This window comes from Oncorhynchus clarkii, chromosome 8 (genome assembly GCF_045791955.1).
Source record: "Oncorhynchus clarkii lewisi isolate Uvic-CL-2024 chromosome 8, UVic_Ocla_1.0, whole genome shotgun sequence".
Lineage (NCBI taxonomy): Eukaryota > Metazoa > Chordata > Actinopteri > Salmoniformes > Salmonidae > Oncorhynchus > Oncorhynchus clarkii.
In genome coordinates, this window is record NC_092154.1 from 22966266 (window position 1) to 22986786 (window position 20521).

Genomic DNA, 20521 nt, shown 5'->3' on the forward strand with positions numbered 1-20521 from the left:
GTACACAACCATGGTGTTTGACCACATGTTAAAAAAAGGTAACAAAGGCTGACATTTTGTAAGAGCTTGTGTCATTAGGTTCTTTGCTGGGAAACCTTTTTATTAATTTCGGTCAGGTCAGTCAAAAATAAATGTATATAATATTTAACATGACTGGGGTATATTAACATTTGGGATAACTACAGACAGTTTAGAATAAGAAACTTCTCAAAACACACTAGAGAAGATGACATTTCTGGCAATTTCTACCATAAAACTAGTGTAGGAATGATAAGGGATATCATTTGGGGATTTCCAACTGAAATATTTGTTTTCAATAATAGAAATCCCCATTGTGTATTTTAACAGCAAAATTATTATTATGATAATTATTATGATCTAAAATGATGTCCTGTACAGTAATACATATAAATAGCAGCACCTCAAAAACATGAAAAGATTCACATCAGCTAGTGTTGGGAAACAACAAATGCAAAAAAAACATATAGGCTAAGCTACATAAATTCGTGAGTTCAGTATGCTGTCAATCTTGTGAAGAGGCGGAGCAAGATCGATCAGACGATTGTAGCTTCTTTGTTGGTCGTCATGTCAGTGGGCAAGAGATTTGTCAGTTGTTGACTCTTCGGATGGTTTTCTTTGTGTCTGTTTTCAACGGAATATGTACAATAAATCCATATTCCCCAAACAAATCCTCTAACACAATACAGTGCAATTTAGTTTAGTTTGAAGTGATAAATAAAATCATACCTGTTTGGGAACTCAATGTCATCGATGGTCTCAGGAAGTCTTACACCTCTGGTCTCAGGCAACAGCAAGACTAAACCTCCAGCTATGCACGCTATCGCCCCTGTGGGGTACGACAAAACATATTACCACATTGAGTGTCAGACAGAAATGGACTCCTCAGACAGAAATGGTCTCCAGTGTATAAGCATCTTATAACAGGTTAATTTGTGTTTTAATCATCATGTACCAAATATGATGAGTGGCAGCTCCAGCCAGATGGTAGCCAGTCTGTAGAGCAGGAACGGGGCCACGATGCCTCCGATGTCACACAGAGTAGAGCAGACTGACACACCTAGGTTCCTGAGGGAAGAAACAGTTGTAGTATTTTTTCCAGAATTTTTTCCCCTGCTTTGTTATTAGTTCTCAATTTTGAGATGCTCCCCCCTGGTAAACTTTACCTGACAAAGGTGGGGTATAATTCAGTGTTCACAAACACCACCATCTCAAATGCCATGGTGATGCCCAACCGGCCAATGCAGGCCACAACTGTTTTGACCCAGAAGTGACCTGCAGGAGAGAGAGACATTACTGTACTGTATGTACTCTGCACATTAAATAAGACGGTATACTACCATTTTCTAACAAGTTTTCTTTCAGATATTGCACACTTACTATCTGGGATCATAGCAGTGATGAAGCAGGATACTCCAGCTACAATGTTGGCCGTGGCAAAGGGAAGACGACGTCCAATACGATCGATGGTGAAGAGGATTAGGAAGGCAGCAGGGAACTCTACCAGTCCAGAGATCAGGAAGTCAATGTAGACGTTTCCTCCTGCGATTCCCACACGCATGATAAGACCCTGGTAGACAATAGCACTAGTGAACCTGTGAAGATGATGATACATCATCCAATTAGGCCAGGAAAAGAGAAAGGGACCCTGTCATAAATGTATATGTAACGGGTTGAAGTTATTTGTGGTTCTTGAACACACCCTCTTGTCTCTGCCAATCACAGGTGCACCTCCTTCCAATTAAGGGTGTGGCTTTTTGTATGAAAGCTGAGCTTTTCCCTTGTTTCAGGGGATATTCTGAGAATCTCTGTGAATAGTAAATATGTGCCAGAACAGAGGGATAGGCCAATGATTGATATATGTTTCAGTAAGGTTGGCTTCTTAGCGGTCATAGCAATGCTTATCAACTAAACAGCAGAGATGAAATGTAAGTCACAGAAAATAGAGGTGGTTGCAGCTGCAGAGAAGTACTTGGGGCTACAAGATTTGACTTCAGAAGTGTTACAGGGTGTGTTGAGTGGTAGTGTCCTGTCCTATCTGGCCAATGGCCTGGAGTAAGATCAGAGAGGGTTAAAGTAGTGGAATAAGGTGATTGGTTTGAATGAGTATAGGGTTAGTTGGTAGGGTAATTCAAAATATATTTGTATCTTTATTTTATTTCCCCCTTTTCTCATTTTGTATCACAAAGTGTAATGGATTTATACTATAGTTGAATTGGGGGCGGTAATGCAACATATTGGATGCCAACAGCCATTAAACTCCACCGAAGAAGATGTTTCAGGGGATCGACAAAAAATTGTAAAGTCTGGCATTCCGTTGGAAGACAAGTTTAATCGGGAGTAAAGGTTCTATGGCAAGAGTGCCTGTTTCCATTGGTGCCACTCTCCTTCCCCCTTGGCATGTTCTCCAGGCTTGTTGGTATGTATGATGTATTGTATGTTGCCCAGAGTTAAACAGAACATTCTGAAGCGAAACCTTGATTATTGAATACTGGTGATGATGATTATTGAGATGATGATATACAGTGACTAAATGATTTGTTGGTCAGCAGATTCTGCACAGAGAATGCTAGGTACTGAAGATGTCCCAGTCTAAGCTTTCTGTTGGTCCTATTGTGAATAACATATAATGTTGCATTCTACCTGGCCTGTTTATTCAAATGCTAAACCCCTGCTGTTAAATAACCTGTATGTTTAGTTTAGTCCCGAGGACCTCACGTATAAAAAGGTGGAGTAGTATCAGCTACAGGAAAGAGTATTTATGGTATAATCTCCCACGTTACATATAGCTTTTGTGCTGTTGTAATTTTAGCTTAAAACATTGGTCAATAGATGTCTAGCTATTGTTTGCAGCATGGGTTTTACCAGTTGAACATGAGGATGAAGGTGTGTTTTCTCATGTTTGGAGTTCTGACCAGATCCAGGAACGAGGCAGTTGAGGTCTGTGCATTGTCGTCTCTCAGCGTCTGTAAGACAGGTTAGGCTATGGAAGCTATCATCAAATCTAGTTTAGTAGTGCCTTTTTAATGATGTATGTCCTGAAACATTTCTTACCTCAATGTTCTTGTAGAGGGTTTTCTTGTTTTCCTTCGCTATTGCCTCAATGATCTCCTTCGCTTTGGTTGAGTTGTTCTGAGAAAGAAGCCATCTTGGAGACTCTGGGATCAACCTGGAAGCCAAAATGTGAGACGCAACATCAGGTTTTTAGAACCCTGCAGACATGCAGTGTAGAAGGGCATTGGACACGGTGATCCTACAACAGGCCTGTACAATATCTGAGGTGATCACGGGTCTTACCAGAAGTAGGTTAGAAATATGAAGTAAGGAACAGCGAAGGTCACCTGCAGCCAGCGCCAGTCAGTGATGAGGTAGGCAATGAGGGTCAAAATGAGAATGCCTACACTGAAGAACATCTGTAAAAGCACGCCCACCATCCTCCTGTACTCAACTCCCACTAGCTCGGTGACTGAGGAGACAGGTCAGCAGTGTTAGTAATTTAACTACATTTTGCAGTAGCTTGGTGGTAGTTTGAAATCTAGGTTGTGTTTTCAGTAGTTAGCTACACCACTACATGGCAAAAGTAACTGCTGGAACTACACTACATTTTGTGCAAAAATAAAATATTGGTAGGCAAAAATGACATTTTTAGGCATTAGACCTGCCTAATTCCCACTTGAAACAGTTGTTGTGTTAAATAGACTAAATTACACCTTCTGTAAAAATCTGACTCCAGAGTGATCTGTTCTTGCAATTTGTAGTCTATGACATTTCAAATGTACATATAATATATCACAAAGTAGTTTGGATGTAGTGAACTACTTTTTCAAAGTAACTTTAGTTAAGTCAACGATATGTTTCTTAAAGGTAGCTATTGCGGCTTAACTTCTTCCAGTGTGAAGCAATCAGTAGCTTGGTCAATTATATTTTCAGACTAGCTTCCCTAACACTGCAGGTAAGACATACTGTACAATAAAGCATGTAACCTTAAGTAAAGCAAGAGTTATTACTGAAACATAATTTGACCATCCTCCTCAGTTGAAAGTTGCATAGGAAATAAACTAACTTCCTATTTGCTAAACCATAGACTAATTTGCTGCAAATGATCATGTAGTTAATACATCAACTTTTGTGGGACAAGGGATGTTTTTTCATACTAAGCACATATACAGACATCCAGCCTCCTTTAACAGCAAAGCCAAAGATTGTGCGAAATACAAGCATGGATATATAGTTTGGAGCCACTGCTACAAGTATTCCAGCAACCCCATTCAAGAGGTTGGACATCAAGAAGCTCCTTTTTCTGCCGAACCTTCAAACAAGAAGAAAGAAAGAGAATGTAAAAACAGCATCTAATGTTGAAAAGAGAATCTTTCATCTGTGTTTGCTGAGTAAACTTACCTGTCAGCCAGGTATCCAAAAGTTATGCTTCCAACAAGGAAGCCCACATTCAGTGTAGCCTGGTACATATCCACCACCCAGGCATCATTACATACCAAGTCAAACTGAAATTAAGAAATACCTCATAATTCACTGCCATATTATAGGGATACTTTGGGATTTTGGCAATGAGGACCTTGATCTACTTCCCCAGAGTCAGATAAACTTGTGAATACTATTTTGTATGTCTCTGTATCCAGTAAGAATGAAGTTAGAGGTAGTTTTGCGAGCAAATTAGCCCAATGACTGAAAGTATATGGGTATCTGCTAGTGTGCTAGCAGATACCCGCTAGTAGATACCCATAGACTTCCAGGTATTGCGCTAAAGCTAGTTAGCAAATGTGCTAGTGCTTGTTAGCAACTTCCTTCAAACTGCACGCAGAGACATTCAAAAATGATATGCACAAGTTAATCTGACTCTGGGGAAGTAAATAAAGGGGCTCTTTGACAAAATCTCAAAGTATCCCTTTAATGTCTTAAAACATGAACTTGTTTAGTGTTACATAACAATACAAGTTATTGTCTAATAAAAAAAGAGAACGTTCTCACCTCGGTCACAAAGGACTGCCTGCCTTCGTAGTCATACTCCCAGCCTTCCTTGCAGGAGGTCATGGGAGCTTTGCTGCGATGGGTGTCGGTGAGGTCAGACTCTGGGTTGTCACAGGTCAGACCTGTATTGTTCCAGTCCAGGTCATACTGCTCACACTGACTGTGGACCAGCACTCCTGAGGTGTTGACCAGAGGGACGGTGATCTTTCTGGCATCCATCTGGTTCCAGCCACAGCTCTGCCGGATCTGACTCACCACTGAGTCCCGGCACCAATGCTCTGGGGTGAACCCCTGGAACACAATGCCCACATAGACCCCAGAAAAAGGCAACGACACCATACATATCAGAGCGAAAATGCGCTTTTGGCAACGACCAAAATTCCCTGCCTCCTCTAGGATTTCATCGAATGTGGTCATGGTTGCAGAGTTGGGTGTCAGAAGCAGAGATACTATATGTGAGACTGCAGTGGGATTTGTGCAGGGGTTTTAAAAGCAAAGAGCAGATCAAAAGTCCAATAGTGAGGTTGACCCTTGACCTACAGTGTTGACTCGCCAACAGAGGCAGCATGTTACTTTTTAATAGCGCTGGCTGTACAGAGTGCAATTCCACTGTGTATTATGCAAATTAGACCATGTGGATTTTTTTGTTGTTATACTCCTGGAAGATAATTACATAATTGTATACTCCTGCATGATACTCACATAATTATAATTGTAATTTAATGTCACATTTATTACAAGTTTGTGTGCTTGCGGGAGTAGGGTTGTATAACCATAGACATGTTCTCTCACATATTTTCTGCTCGCACGGCATATTGTCAATTCACAGAAACAACACAATCCATCCACTTCTCAACAATGGCAGGTAAGTAACTGTCAAACACTTATAATAACAAAGCTAGGGCAACAACAAACTATTTCAGTAAATTACTTCAAACACGTAATAAAAAAATAAACATGACACAAAGCACATCATCTGAGAGGGAGATCTTACTGTAACCGATGCACACATGGTAGAGGAGAAAAAATTCAAAATATCTTCCCAATCACTTCAGAATCACTTTATTCCCCAATTATACACATACCCAGAATTTGACTTAGTGAATAGGTGCTGCCAGCAACAGACAATGTACAAACAGAATACAGAATACAGACACACAGTCAACATAGTCAACATACAGGATATTCAATATAAATACAGTGAACATCAAACATTAAACTTTGCAAACACCAATACAAACAATCCTTATTGTATTAAAGACAGCAAATTAAACAGACAGGTAATGTTAACATAAAATAACATGAAATAATAAATACTGCTCTTCACAACCCTCTCATACTTTTATCACACAACCTCTAAGAGGTCCAGGACGGAATCAGACAGTCTCAGGTTCTTTGTTGGTCGTCACGTCGATGATGGTGAGCAAGAGACTTATCTGTTTCCTCTTCAGCTACAGTACATACTCCTCAGAGCCTGTTCTTTGCATCTGAGATGGCAAGAGGGGCAAGATGGCACCGGCAGAGATGGTCGCCTCACTTCGAGTCCTTATGAAACTATACAGTATTTTTTTAATGCATTATTTCTCACATTGTAAGCCCAGAAAATCATAAGTGTTATTACATATAGCCGAGAAGAACCTTTGGATATAAGAGCGACGTCAACTTAACAACATTACAACCAGGAATACGACTTTCCCGAAGCGGATCATTTGTTCGGTCCTAAAACCCAGGACAATGGATCGGATCCCAGTAGGCAACCCAAAACAGTGTCACCGCAGAAGAGGTAGACTGAGCGGCCTCCTGGTCAGGCTTCAAAGGTGTGCACGCTGCCCACCGCTTCCAAGTATACTACTCTCCAATGTCCAGTCTCTAGACAACAAGGTGGATGGAATTAGGGCAAGGGTGCAGGCCAGGCAGTAGGCTGTTAGCCAGCCTGCCAGCATAGTGGAGTCTGCCACTAGCACAGTCAGTGTAGTCAGCTCAGCTATCCCCATTGTGACCGTGTCTGTGCCTGGACCTAGGTTGGGCAAAACTAAACATGGCGGTGTTCGCCTTAGCAATCTCACTAGGATAAAGACCTCCTCCAATCCTGTCATTATTGAAAGAGATCATGATACCTCACATCTCAAAATAGTGCTACTTAATGTTAGATCCCTTACTTCAAAGGCAATTATAGTCAATGAACTAATCACTGATCATAATCTTGATGTGATTGGCCTGACTGAAACATGCCTTAAGCCTGATGAATTTACTGTGTTAAATGAGGCCTCACCTCCTGGCTACACTAGTGACCATATTCCCTATGCATCCCGCAAAGGCGGAGGTGTTGCTAACATTTACGACAGCGAATTTCAATTTACAAAAAAATAAATGCCGTTTTCGTCGTTTGAGCTTCTAGTCATGAAATCTATGCAGCCTACTCAATCACTTTTTATAGCTACTGTTTACAGGCCTCGTGGGCCATATACAGCGTTCCTCATTGAGTTCCCTGAATTCCTATCGGACCTTGAGGTCATAGCAGATAATATGCTAATCTTTGGTGACTTTAATATTCACATGGAAAAGTCCACAGACCCACTCCAAAAGGCTTTCGGAGCCATCATCGACTCAGTGGGTTTTGTCCAACATGTCTCTGGACCTACTCACTGTCACAGTCATACTTTGTCCCATGGAATAAATGTTGTGGATCTTAATGTTTTTCCTCATAATCCTGGACTATCGGACCACCATTTTATTACGTTTGCAATTGCAACAAATTATTTGCTCAGACCCCAACCAAGGAACATCAAAAGTCGTGCTATAAATTCACAGACAACACAAAGATTCCTTGATGTCCTTCCAGACTCCTTCTGTCTACCCAAGGACGCCAGAGGACAAAAATCAGTTAACCACCTAACTGAGGAACTCAATTTAACATTGTGCAATACCCTAGATGCAGTTGCACCCCTAAAAACTAAAAACATTTCTCATAAGAAACTAGCTCCCTGGTATACAGAAAATACCTGAGCTCTGAAGCAAGCTTCCAGAAAATTGGAACGGAAATGGCGCCACACCAAACTGGAAGTCTTCCGACTAGTTTGGAAAGACAGTACCGAAGAGCCCTTACTGCTGCTCGTTCATCCTATTTTTCCAACTTAATTAAGGAAAATAAGAACAATCCGAAATTCCTTTTTGATACTGTCGCAAAGCTAACTAAAAAGCAGCATTCCCCAAGAGAGGATGGCTTTCACTTCAGCAGTAATAAATTCATGAACTTCTTTGAGGAAAAATCATGATTATTAGAAAGCAAATTACAGACTCCTCTTTAAATCTGCATATTCCTTCAAAGGTCAGTTGTCCTGAGTCTGCACAACTCTGCCAGGACAACAGTGGTAGGCTTGATTACCAACAACGACGAGACGGCCTACAGGGAGGAGTTGAGGGCACTCGGAGTGTGGTGTCAGGAAAACAACCTCTCACTCAACGTCAGCAAAACAAAGGAGATGATAGTGGACTTCAGGAAACAGCAGAGGGAGCACCCCCTTATCCACATCGAAGGGACAATAGTGGAGAAGGTGGAAAGTTTTAAGTTCCTCGGTGTACACATCACAGATAAACTGAAATGGTCCACCCACACAGACAGTGTGGTGAAGAAGGCGCAACAGCACCTCTTCAACCTCAGGAGGCTGAAGAATTTTGGCTTGTCACCTAAAACCTTGACAAACATTTACAGATGCACAATTGAGGGCATCCTGTCGGGCTGTATCAACACCTGGTACGGCAACTGCACCATCCTCAACCGCAAGGCTCTCCAGAGGGTGGTGTAGTCTGCACAACGGATCACCAGAGGTAAACTATCTGCCCTCCAGGACACCTACAGCACCCGATGTCACAGCGGGGCCTGTTCACCCCGTTACCATCCAGATGGCGAGGTCAGTACAGGTGCATCAAACCTGGGACCGAGAGACTGAAAAACAGCTTCTATCTCAAGGCCATCAGACTGTTAAACAGCAATCACTAACTCAGAGAGGCTGCTGCCGACATAGAGACTCAAAAGCCACTTTAAACAATGCCACTTGAGTAATGTAAGATATGTAAACATTATTAATCTCATATGTATATACTCTATTTTATACCATCTACTGCATCTTGCCTATGTTGCTCGGCCATCGCTCATCCATATATTTATATGTACATATTCTTATTCCATCCCTTTAGATTTGTGTGTATTAGGTAGTTGTTGGGGAATTGTTAGATTACTTAGATATTAGATGTTACTGCACTGTTGGAACTAGAAGCACAAGCATTTCGCTACACTCGCATTAACATCTGCTAACCATGTGTATGTGACCAATACAATTCTATTTGATTTGATTTGAGGAACACATACACACACAATGAATAGATTTTCACCTCAGACATTATCAATACAATAACCTTTTTGTTTGAAAGCATGATATTTCAGCGCATTCGCTTATAAAAAGAATAGAAACATATACAGTGCCTTGCGAAAGTATTCGGCCCCCTTGAACTTTGCGACCTTTTGCCACATTTCAGGCTTCAAACATAAAGATATAAAACTGTATTTTTTTGTGAAGAATCAACAACAAGTGGGACACAATCATGAAGTGGAACGACATTTATTGGATATTTCAAACTTTTTTAACAAATCAAAAACTGAAAAATTGGGCGTGCAAAATTATTCAGCCCCCTTAAGTTAATACTTTGTAGCGCCACCTTTTGCTGCGATTACAGCTGTAAGTCGCTTGGGGTATGTCTCTATCAGTTTTGCACATCGAGAGACTGAATTTTTTTCCCATTCCTCCTTGCAAAACAGCTCGAGCTCAGTGAGGTTGGATGCAGAGCATTTGTGAACAGCAGTTTTCAGTTCTTTCCACAGATTCTCGATTGGATTCAGGTCTGGACTTTGACTTGGCCATTCTAACACCTGGATATGTTTATTTTTGAACCATTCCATTGTAGATTTTGCTTTATGTTTTGGATCATTGTCTTGTTGGAAGACAAATCTCCGTCCCAGTCTCAGGTCTTTTGCAGACTCCATCAGGTTTTCTTCCAGAATGGTCCTGTATTTGGCTCCATCCATCTTCCCATCAATTTTAACCATCTTCCCTGTCCCTGCTGAAGAAAAGCAGGCCCAAACCATGATGCTGCCACCACCATGTTTGACAGTGGGGATGGTGTGTTCAGGGTGATGAGCTGTGTTGCTTTTACGCCAAACATAACGTTTTGCATTGTTGCCAAAAAGTTCAATTTTGGTTTCATCTGACCAGAGCACCTTCTTCCACATGTTTGGTGTGTCTCCCAGGTGGCTTGTGGCAAACTTTAACCAACACTTTTTATGGATATCTTTAAGAAATGGCTTTCTTCTTGCCACTCTTCCATAAAGGCCAGATTTGTGCAATATACGACTGATTGTTGTCCTATGGACAGAGTCTCTCACCTCAGCTGTAGATCTCTGCAGTTCATCCAGAGTGATCATGGGCCTCTTGGCTGCATCTCTGATCAGTCTTCTCCTTGTATGAGCTGAAAGTTTAGAGGGACGGCCAGGTCTTGGTAGATTTGCAGTGGTCTGATACTCCTTCCATTTCAATATTATCGCTTGCACAGTGCTCCTTGGGATGTTTAAAGCTTGGGAAATCTTTTTGTATCCAAATCCGGCTTTAAACTTCTTCACAACAGTATCTCGGACCTGCCTGGTGTGTTCCTTGTTCTTCATGATGCTCTCTGCGCTTTTAACGGACCTCTGAGACTATCACAGTGCAGGTGCATTTATACGGAGACTTGATTACACACAGGTGGATTGTATTTATCATCATTAGTCATTTAGGTCAACATTGGATCATTCAGAGATCCTCACTGAACTTCTGGAGAGAGTTTGCTGCACTGAAAGTAAAGGGGCTGAATAATTTTGCACAGCCAATTTTTCAGTTTTTGATTTGTTAAAAAAGTTAGAAATATCCAATAAATGTCGTTCCACTTCATGATTGTGTTCCACTTGTTGTTGATTCTTCACAAAAAAATACAGTTTTATATCTTTATGTTTGAAGCCTGAAATGTGGCAAAAGGTCGCAAAGTTCAAGGGGGCCGAATACTTTCGCAAGGCACTGTATAAGAGCCTCCCGAGTGGCGAGGTGGTTTAAGGCACTGCATCGCAGTTGCTAGCTGTGCCACTAGAGATCCTGGTTCAAGTCCAGATTCGCGACCGGGAGACCCATGGGGGCTCAATTGTCCCAGCGTTGTCTGGGTTAGGGGAGGGTTTGGCCGGCAGGGATGTCCTTGTCCCATCTCGCTCTAGCGACTCCTATGGTGGGCTGTGGCTGGCTTCCGGGTTAAGCGGGCATTGTGTCAAGAAGCAGTGTGGCTTGGTTGGGTTGTATTTCGGAGGACTCATGGCTCTCGACCTTCGGGAGTTGCAGCAATGAGACAAGACTGTAACTACCAATTGGATACCACAAAAATGGGGTACAATTAAAATAAAATAAATAAATTGATGTATAGAAATCTCACTTTTCTGCAAACTCAATGGTGTCAGGAAGTTGTAAACCTTTGGTCTCAGGCAACAGAAAGACCAAAGCACCAGCCACAAACACAAGGGCCCCTTGTCACAAAGACGTATCACCATTAGCATATAAGTGCCCGCCTGTCTCTAGAAAACATTCCCTAAGTAGCTGTGCTTGAGGCTTTATCAGCCAAAAGTATTAGTTTCAAGCTAATCTCTTGTGGATAGACTATCAATGTCTTTGGTAATTGTTAGCATCTTAATCAAGCATCTGACCAAATTATGCTAGATTTTAGTGGGTTAAACTGGGAGTAGTTTCAAACTCAAGATATTCAGATACTGGTACAGTAAGATTCCATCTTCATACAGCATTGATGTGTTACAAGTTAATAATGCTTGTGTATAATCATGTTCTAACATTGCAATTAGGTACCAAAGATGATGAGGGCAGCTCCAGCCAGATGACAGCCAGCCTGTAGAGAATGAATGTGGCCACGATGCATCCGATGTCACACAGAGTGGAGCACGGTGACATATCCATGTTCCGTAGGAGAGAAACAATACTATCACTGTCTGGAATTTTAGCTTTAAACTGAACTTTTTGTTATGCCGATTGTCAATGTTGTGTGATGCAACCATGTGGTGCTATCTATTTCTATATTGTTGTTTTCTGTGCCCCACCTGGTCAAACTGAAATTCACAAATACCTTATCATTCACTGACATTTTAATTGGTTCTTTGTCATGACATTCAATTAAAATTGAACATATATTTCATTAATATTTCATAAAGTTCTCACCTCAGTCACAAAGGACTGCTTGACTTCATAGTCATACTCCCAGCCTTCCTTGCAGGAGGTCATGGGAGCTTTGCTGCGGTGGGCGTCGGTGAGGTCAGACTCTGGGTTGTCACAGGTCAGACCTGTATTGTTCCAGTCCAGGTCATACTGCTCACACTGACTGTGGACCAGCACTCCTGAGGTGTTGACCAGAGGGACGGTGATCTTTCTGGCATCCATCAGGTTCCAGCCACAGCTCTGCCAGATCTGACTCACCCCTGAGTACCGGCACCAATGCTCTGGGGTGAACCCCTGGAACATAATGCCTATGTAGACCCATGGCATGGAGACCATGCAGAGCAGGAAAATGATTCACTTCTGGGATTGCCCCAGCTTGCCCGCCTCCTCTAGGTTGTCATCAAAAGTGTACAAGTACATGGTTGCAGTTTTCAGTCACTAAGACATTTGTGACTGCAGAAAGACCTGACCATGGTTTTTCAACGGTGTGAAAACAATCAAAGGTCCAACAGAGGTTGACCTTCGACCTATCAGTGACTGACGATGCATTTAGACACGTTCACTAGAGCAGGCTTCAGACGTCATGGGGATCTTGCAATTGAACGCTACAGAATTCTTTAATAATCTGTTTGGTTTGATAAAAGGTCAAATCCAATAGCACATTCATTGATGGTCCATCACAAACCACAAAATGTTCATTGTTACAGTATACATTAGTGTATACTGTATGAATATTTATCGTGATTTTACCTGATCTTGGTTAGTTCTAGATGAATTGCCCACTCAATTACATGTTATTTAATCATGCCACTATGTCCATTTCATTTAGGTCAATATTTACTGTATTGTAAAAACGGAATACATCTCAACTGTGTTTTTGTCACTTTTTAAAAAGTTTAGTGGAAAGTCAACACGGTCAAAAGAATGACTGATCTTACAGAAATGTCGGTCTACCTCATATTTTCCTTTTGAAGCCTTTATGACTAGGGAAACATGCAGTACTGAGACTTCGGAGGTTCTGTTCAATAAATGCATCAACCGGTTGACCTTTCAGAGCAACCTTAGTCAAATCTCCTCAAACCTGGAAGTGCTAAATGACGTTACTCTTTAATAGAAACAGTGACAGACAGCTGAGCTCTTTTTTTATTCAAATAATGCAACATTTTTACATCAAAATTTAAACATGAAAACAGACAAAAAGCAGTAAAACATGTTTGAGAAAATAACATTCAAGAACCAAATCACCTCCAAAAGTACCAACTCATCAGAATGGAGCTCCTTATCCCATGATTCATACCCACACAGATGAACCGAGCAGACGTGCTTTGGTGCTTACAGCAGACCTAGACATTATACAACGAGCAAGGATTTCCTTCAAATTACTACCACGCAGGAAAGGTAGCAAGTGCTCTTTCCCCATATCAAAGTACCTGAAGACATCTCATTTTTTCTCAGGGACCAAACTCAAACACAGACTTGCAGTCTTAGTTTTTTTCCTTTTCATCTGACTTCTACAGTAATGTGTGTTTTAAATATTAGCCTTTGCGCAGTTCTGTCACAATTTCAATTCATGATCTTGGGAGGTGTGGAAACTTATGAAAATAAATGCAAAATTAATATTGTGAAGTTTTTTTCTGCTATATTTCCAAAACGTTTCTCCTATTAATAATATGTGCAGCTGCAAACCTTAATAAATACCCTGAAAAGTGAACCTTTATTTTTTGGATAAGGTCACTATGGCTAGCGGCTTGCTAAGTGTGTGAACATTCGCTTCAACACTGGTGATAAACACTGGCATAACACAGAAACTCTCCAATTTGAAGTCTGAAGAGAGACAACGGTAACAAGAATCCTGTAGCCAGACTGGTTAGTGAGGCAAGTTCCACTTCAAAAGCTTTTTCTAATTACTGTTCTGTACCACTGACATTAATATGAGGCATTGTCCCAACTGCAGATACATGAGAGTGGAATAAGTGACTGCCTGTGTACATGTGATTTGTGTACTGGTGTTTGTGTACTTGTGTGTGCCAACTGATAAATGCTAAATTAATTTCAAGTAATCCATATTTTCCCAGAAAGGTAATACAAGGGATAGATATGGCTGAGTAAGACCGAAAAGGTGATCTCAAGCTCACAAATACATTGCATTTAATGGCACTAGCTACAACTTTCATGACTTCCGTTTATGAGGGATGCAATTTGGCAAAAAGTGAGTTTCAGCTCTACAGAAAACATCAATTTTCAAATAAACTTAGGTCATGACTTTGACAAGGCAACATCTAGAAGCAGAGTTAATTTATAGCATTTAACAGATACGGCAACTAGCTGTGCCTGTGATACATATGGTACATATGGAGTGCAAGTACAAAACCACATGATGATTTGATATACTGTTGTTGAATAAATACGATATAGGGAACTCAAAAAAAAATAATACAACCTAAGAATCTCATGTACCAATGAGTCGTGGTTTGAGCAACACAGTTTCAAGTCCCTGTTTTCCCCAATAACTTATTTTCCATTTTCACAACAATCCATTCACACAGAGGCCAATCATGTCCAATCCTGGCAAGGTTGGCAGTATAGAGTTTTACAGAGCAAATCAGTCCACAAAATTAAATAATAAAAAACTTGAATTAGCAATTCTCAGGAAGATGCAAGTGACAAAATAGAACTCCATTACCTATGTACATAAATTAAATCAAAATCAAACAGTACAAAAAAAAAATGTATTGATGAAAACACTCATCAGGAAGGCATTGACTTTCTTTCCAAGAGGGCCCCCCCCAAAAAATCTGCTCTTTAAAACTGTAAACAGCCAACAGACATTCTGCATCGTTCCCTTTACAAAATAAACAAAACGCCTCTAAGGGTTTCTGCTTTCTTGCGTTGTCATCGTTGTGCGGAGACATTCAGAGAAAGAAAGAGAGAAAGAGTAAGAGAGAGATATTAGTTCAGGTGGACGGGAGAATGGGGAGTCCCTCACACTCTCAGCAGGTCCTCATCGCTGTCATCCTGGGGCTCTTGTTGTTTCCTGTGGGGGGGTCTGTCGTCACGGTGAGGCTTGGCCCTTCCCCTCCTCCCCCTGTCCTCCAGGAGCCCCACCAGGTCCTCATCACTCTCCTCCTCCAGCAGGGCGCTGCGGAGGGGTCCTGAAGTGCGGGTCCTGGAGCTCGAGGGCCGTAGAGTGGTCCGACCACCATGGACACGCACCCCGGGGACAGATAGGACCTCGTCCTCACTGTCCTCCTGCTCGTCCAGGGAGAAGGAGCGCAGGGCGTCGCCGTTGACGGGCTTGGTGGTGATGTGGCCGTTCTCCTGGCCCTCCTTTCCGAGGCGAGAGGACATGGCTGGGGCCTCCATCTCCTCCATCAGCCACTCCATTTCATCGTCCCCTCCCTCATCATCCATGGTCACCTGCAGGGACAAACAGACAGACAGGGGAGAAGATTCAGCACTGGGAACTCACCACACCATCATTGACATGGAATCAATTACTTTAAAATATAAGCAGAATTAAAGAGACTATATACTGTAGCTGGTTGGTTTGATCTGTACTGTAGTATAGGGTTTATTGGTGTGGATACCTTGGAGTATTTATAAGAAACAGGGTTTCCTCTCCTGCAACATCCAATCACTTTCTGTATAACCAGCTCCCTGGAAATAGAAAATATTTAGGAAAATATGAAAAGAAATAGGATGCATGTACCATATGACCAAAACACACTGAAGCTGTATTCACAAATTAGTATCTATAGCCCCTATGCGAGATGTCTCTACCTCCTCTCTCGTTTGTGCAGTAGCAGAACCAGCAGACAGATGGTCAGCACAACCAACAGCACACTCAGGACCGCCCCCACAGCCTGGCTCCTCCCAGACAAGGCCCTATGGTCCTCCCCTCCGTCATCATCAGTCTGCTTGGACTCGGAGGTATCCACAGTTCTGTACCAGACAAAATGTCACACTTCTACTTTATACAGCATCTTTCGTTCAAACTCAAAGTCCAATTCGATGTATGGACTAGTAATAGAATTAACAGCTCTGGGTCGCTTTCAATAGACACAAATGGAAGAATGCGCTTTAAAGCTGAAGTTGAAAAGCCTTTTTATAGGCCAACTTCAGGTAGTACTTCCTGTTTAAAAGCATTGTCTCCTTTTTTGAAACAACTGAACACTATCCTGATGTCTGTGTGTCGAGTTGTTCACTCACACTAGGCCACAGACAGTGGAGGTGTGCCAGATGAAGAGGTACTGGCATCCGTCCGTCTCCAACAGAAACTCTGGGATGCCCTCCCCGGCCGAGGGGTTACATTGGAACAAGATGGCCGACGACACCGTATTGGAATTGTCCCGCATACACACAGACTCCGATGGGACCAGCACGTCCAGGTTACCACCTGAGGAGAAAGAGTCCATTCGTCGATCACATGCAGCTTAATGGAGTGAGCTCGTTGAGTCATTGACGTCAATGTAAGTATACTTGATTACCAATTACTGTATCTTGTGAGTGATTTTGACATCCGTCTCATCTTTAATGAGTACAAGGTGAGGCACTGAGGATGTTTGCAAGGTGTGGCACTGAGGATGTTCAACACCACAATCCAAACCCACCCATACTCTAGGAGGAGTAAACCTGTGTCTTGCTTGCGTCTTACCTTTGATGTAGTACTTGGCCTTGCTGGAGGAGCCGATCTTTCTACTGTAGTCTCCGTTGATCTTCACCTGGCAGATGTTGGCCCCGAGACACATGGAGAAGGAGCTGTCGGTGATGCCTGACAGCTGAATGTCATAGATGTACTTGTCCCCATTGGAGCGAATGTCCCCAGAGGCCTGGTGGAGCCTACAGAGTGGACAGACGGACAAAAAACCTGGCCTGAGTACATTCATAAAAGGCTTATTTTATCTTCCCTCTACTACATTTCTAAACATTTGTTTTATGTTCCCTGCTGCAACTGTAGAGAGGTTCAATTGCATCAGAGGCCCACTGGTGTTGTAATAGGCATTCAGGCAGTTAAGAGGCCAGAGCAACATTTGACCGTTTATGACATAAGAGGCTTTGACCCATAGAGATCATATTAAATTACTAGAGGGGTTGTCATAAACCCTCAAAGTTCCACAATGAGGCCAAAATGGCAGCCATCTTAGTCAGGGAGATATCCAAAACCAGTCTAATTGGAATGAATGGCAGTGGAGGCATAGGTGATGCATTTCCTGCTTTTACTTATGCAGGAAAATAAAAAAGGCATGTGATGTATCAGAAATTGTGTAATGGAATTATAAATATACACTGCTCAAAAAAATTAAGGGAACACTAAAATAACACATCCTAGATCTGAATTAATTAAATAGTCTTATTAAATACTTTTTTCTTTACATAATTGAATGTGCTGACAACATCACACAAAAATTATCAAATGGAAATCAAATTTATCAACCCATGGAGGTCTGGATTTGGAGTCACACTCAAAATTAAAGTGGAAATCCACACTACAGGCTGATCCAACTTTGATGTAATGTCCTTAAAACAAGTCAAAATTTGGCCTCCACGTGCCTGTATGACCTCCCTACAACGCCTGGGCATGCTCCTGATGAGGAGGCGGATGGTGTCCTGAGGGATCTCCTCCCAGACCTGGACTAAAGCATCCGCCAACTCCTGGACAGTCTGTGGTGCATGCCTGACGTTGGTGGATGGAGCGAGACATGATGTCCCAGATGTGCTCAATTGGATTCAGGTCTGGGGAACAGGCGGGCCAGTCCATAGCATCAATGCCTTCCTCTTGCAGGAACTGCTGACACACTCCAGCCACATGAGGTCTAGCATTGTCTTGCATTAGGAGGAACCCAGGGCCAACCGCACCAGCATATGGTCTCACAAGGGGTCTGAGGATCTCATCTCGGTACCTAATGACAGTCAGGCTACCTACCTCTGGCGAGCACATGAGTGCTGTGCGGCCCCCCAAAGAAATGCCACCCCACACCATGACTGACCCACCGCCAAACTAGTCATGCTGGAGGATGTTGCAGGCAGCAGAACGTTCTCCACGGCGTCTCCAGACGCCTGTCACATGTGCTCAGTGTGAACCTGCTTTCATCTGTGAAGAGCACAGGGCGCCAGTGGCGAATTTGCCAATCTTGGTGTTCTCTGGCAAATGCCAAACGTCCTGCACGGTGTTGGGCTGTAAGCACAACCCCGACCTGTGGACGTCGGGCCCTCACACCACCCTCATGGAGTCTGTTTCTGACCGTTTGAGCAGACACATGCACATTTGTGGCCTGCTGGAGGTCATTTTGCAGGGCTCTGGCAATGCTCCTCCTGCTCCTCCTTGCACAAAGGCGGAGGTAGTGGTCCTGCTGCTGGGTTGTTGCCCTCCTACGGCCTCCTCCACATGTCCTGATGTACTGGCCTGTCTCCTGGTAGCGCCTCCATGCTCTGGACACTACGCTGACAGACACAGCAAACCTTCTTGCCACAGATCGCATTGATGTGCCATCCTGGATGAGCTGCACTACCTGAGCCACTTGTGTGGGTTGTAGACTCCGTCTCATGCTACCACTAGAGTGAAAGCCCCGCCAGCATTCAAAAGTGACCAAAACATCAGCCAGGAAGCATGGGAACTGAGAAGTGGTCTGTGGTCCCCACCTGCAGAACCACTCCTTTATTGGGGGTGTCTTGCTAAATGCCTATAATTTCCACCTGTTGTCTATTCCATTTGCACAACAGCATGTGAAATTTATTGTCAATCAGTGTTGCTTCCTAAGTGGACAGTTTGATTTCACAGAAGTGTGATTGACTTGGAGTTACATTGTGTTGTTTAAGTGTTCCCTTTATTTTTTTGAGCAGTGTAGTTTATTCAGGTTTTATTCACAATTTTTGTATAAATAGCTTCTAGAATATATGTAAACAAACCATAAATATCACAGATTTTGTTTTCTTAGAAAGTCGTGAGTGCTATTTTATGATTATTTGTTGCATTTACAACTTGTCAAAGTCCTATCATCAATTTTTGAGCCAGTGTATGGCTGTGAATTGACTGCATTGTTTGAATGGAATGTTGGCTTATTGAGAGTTAAATTTGAAACATTTACAGAATCATTCCTCTAAAACAGGTTGGATGGCTAGCTAGCTAGTTAATACACATACTGTGAAAATAAATTATTCACACAATATCTTATCACAGCACTGGCAAAACCATAGTTGACCAGCTCCCTGACAAACATGGCTGATCTTTGGACCATCATAAGGTTAATCTCCATTCTAGTATTCTAATTCCTGATTCTATGCTTTGACCTATGATCTCAATGACCTGGAAGATAACATGTAATTTATTTATTTATTAAATGTAAAAAAATAATACATGTTTTCAGCTCAGCACATGAACTTGACTCATAACAGGTTTCAATATAATATTGTCAGGGTTAATTGTTTAACTCTAGCTGTTTGACCGTTACAAAAAAAGATTGCAGATTTTTTTCTACACTGGTCCCCCATGGGAATCAAACCTACAACCTTGGCGTTGCAAGCACCATGCTGTACCAACTGAGCTACACGGGAATAGAATGGAGAGGTGGCCTGAGTTGTTGTGACAATAAAGTTGGTTGATTGAACTGTGTTGGTGGTGAGAGGTGTCACCTGTAGTAGAGGGCCCCCAGGCTGAAGTTGGCACCTGTATCGGGGACTTTGATGGTTCCGTTGACCATCACCACCTCACGTTGTTGAGCAGCGCATGCAGCACGAGTCTCCCAGCCCAGCACAAACTCACACAAGGCTTCATCCACGCTAAGCAGAGACACAGACATTTAGTCAGAGTGTGTGTGTACAGTATATGTGTCTGTGTGAGCGTTACCAGGAATCCTTGAAAGAGCGACAAATGAAACCGTGAGCGATGGAAAAGTTGAACTAGAAAAATAAACATGACGTTCAAGACTTGAAAAGTACATTTAAATGGTCAATTTTCAACTACGGAGGAGGTTAAAGTGCCTCTTCAACTTGATCATTCAGTAACTTTTCCTAGTGATGAGTTGAATAAGTTTGGACCTGTGGGCAAAACACATATTAGTTGCTGACTGGAGGCCAGCTGGCTTTCCTCTGTAGGAGAGAAGGCCAGGTCCAAGATCTGTTTGTGCTGTATAGCCAACAACCATAGCAGTTGGTTATATGTCACAAACAGATCTGGGACAAGGCTACAGGCAAGGAGGCTCTCCCAAACTAACTGCTTACAGCCC

At 42.4% G+C, this 20521-nt stretch overlaps 2 protein-coding genes across 2 annotated transcripts in view; both read right to left on the reverse strand.

The window, feature by feature from the left end:
- Positions 1-54: 54 nt before the first annotated feature.
- Positions 55-5467, reverse strand: LOC139415118 (solute carrier family 22 member 2-like). The gene is made up of 11 exons (XM_071162964.1): positions 5005-5467; positions 4417-4520; positions 4173-4327; positions 3316-3484; positions 3073-3187; positions 2884-2984; positions 1399-1613; positions 1185-1293; positions 974-1086; positions 748-847; positions 55-642 (listed from the first exon to the last, which is right to left on the reverse strand). The coding sequence occupies exons 1-11, from the start codon at positions 5419-5421 to the stop codon at positions 555-557; spliced, it is 1686 nt and encodes a 561-aa protein (XP_071019065.1). The 5' UTR covers positions 5422-5467; the 3' UTR covers positions 55-554.
- Positions 5468-13424: 7957 nt separating this feature from the next.
- The window catches only part of LOC139415119 (cation-independent mannose-6-phosphate receptor-like), a 40354-nt gene continuing 33257 nt past the window's right edge, over positions 13425-20521 (reverse strand). Inside the window, exons 43-48 of the mRNA XM_071162965.1 lie at positions 19929-20075; positions 16954-17138; positions 16509-16695; positions 16080-16241; positions 15887-15956; positions 13425-15716 (exon numbers count right to left, since the gene is read on the reverse strand). Coding sequence (XP_071019066.1) covers positions 15282-15716; positions 15887-15956; positions 16080-16241; positions 16509-16695; positions 16954-17138; positions 19929-20075 — 1186 coding nt within the window. The 3' untranslated portion in view covers positions 13425-15281. The remainder of the gene's footprint in view (positions 15717-15886; positions 15957-16079; positions 16242-16508; positions 16696-16953; positions 17139-19928; positions 20076-20521) is intronic.

Coding starts and splice junctions, on each gene's coding strand:
- LOC139415118 (XM_071162964.1), bottom strand. CDS start 5,421: ATGACCACATTCGATGAAATCCTAGAGGAGGCAGGGAATTTTGGTCGT. Junction 4,521..5,004: donor GGCAGTCCTTTGTGACCGAG/GTGAGAACGTTC, acceptor TCTTAATTTCAG/TTTGACTTGGTATGTAATGA. Junction 4,328..4,416: donor TTTGGATACCTGGCTGACAG/GTAAGTTTACTC, acceptor TCTTGTTTGAAG/GTTCGGCAGAAAAAGGAGCT.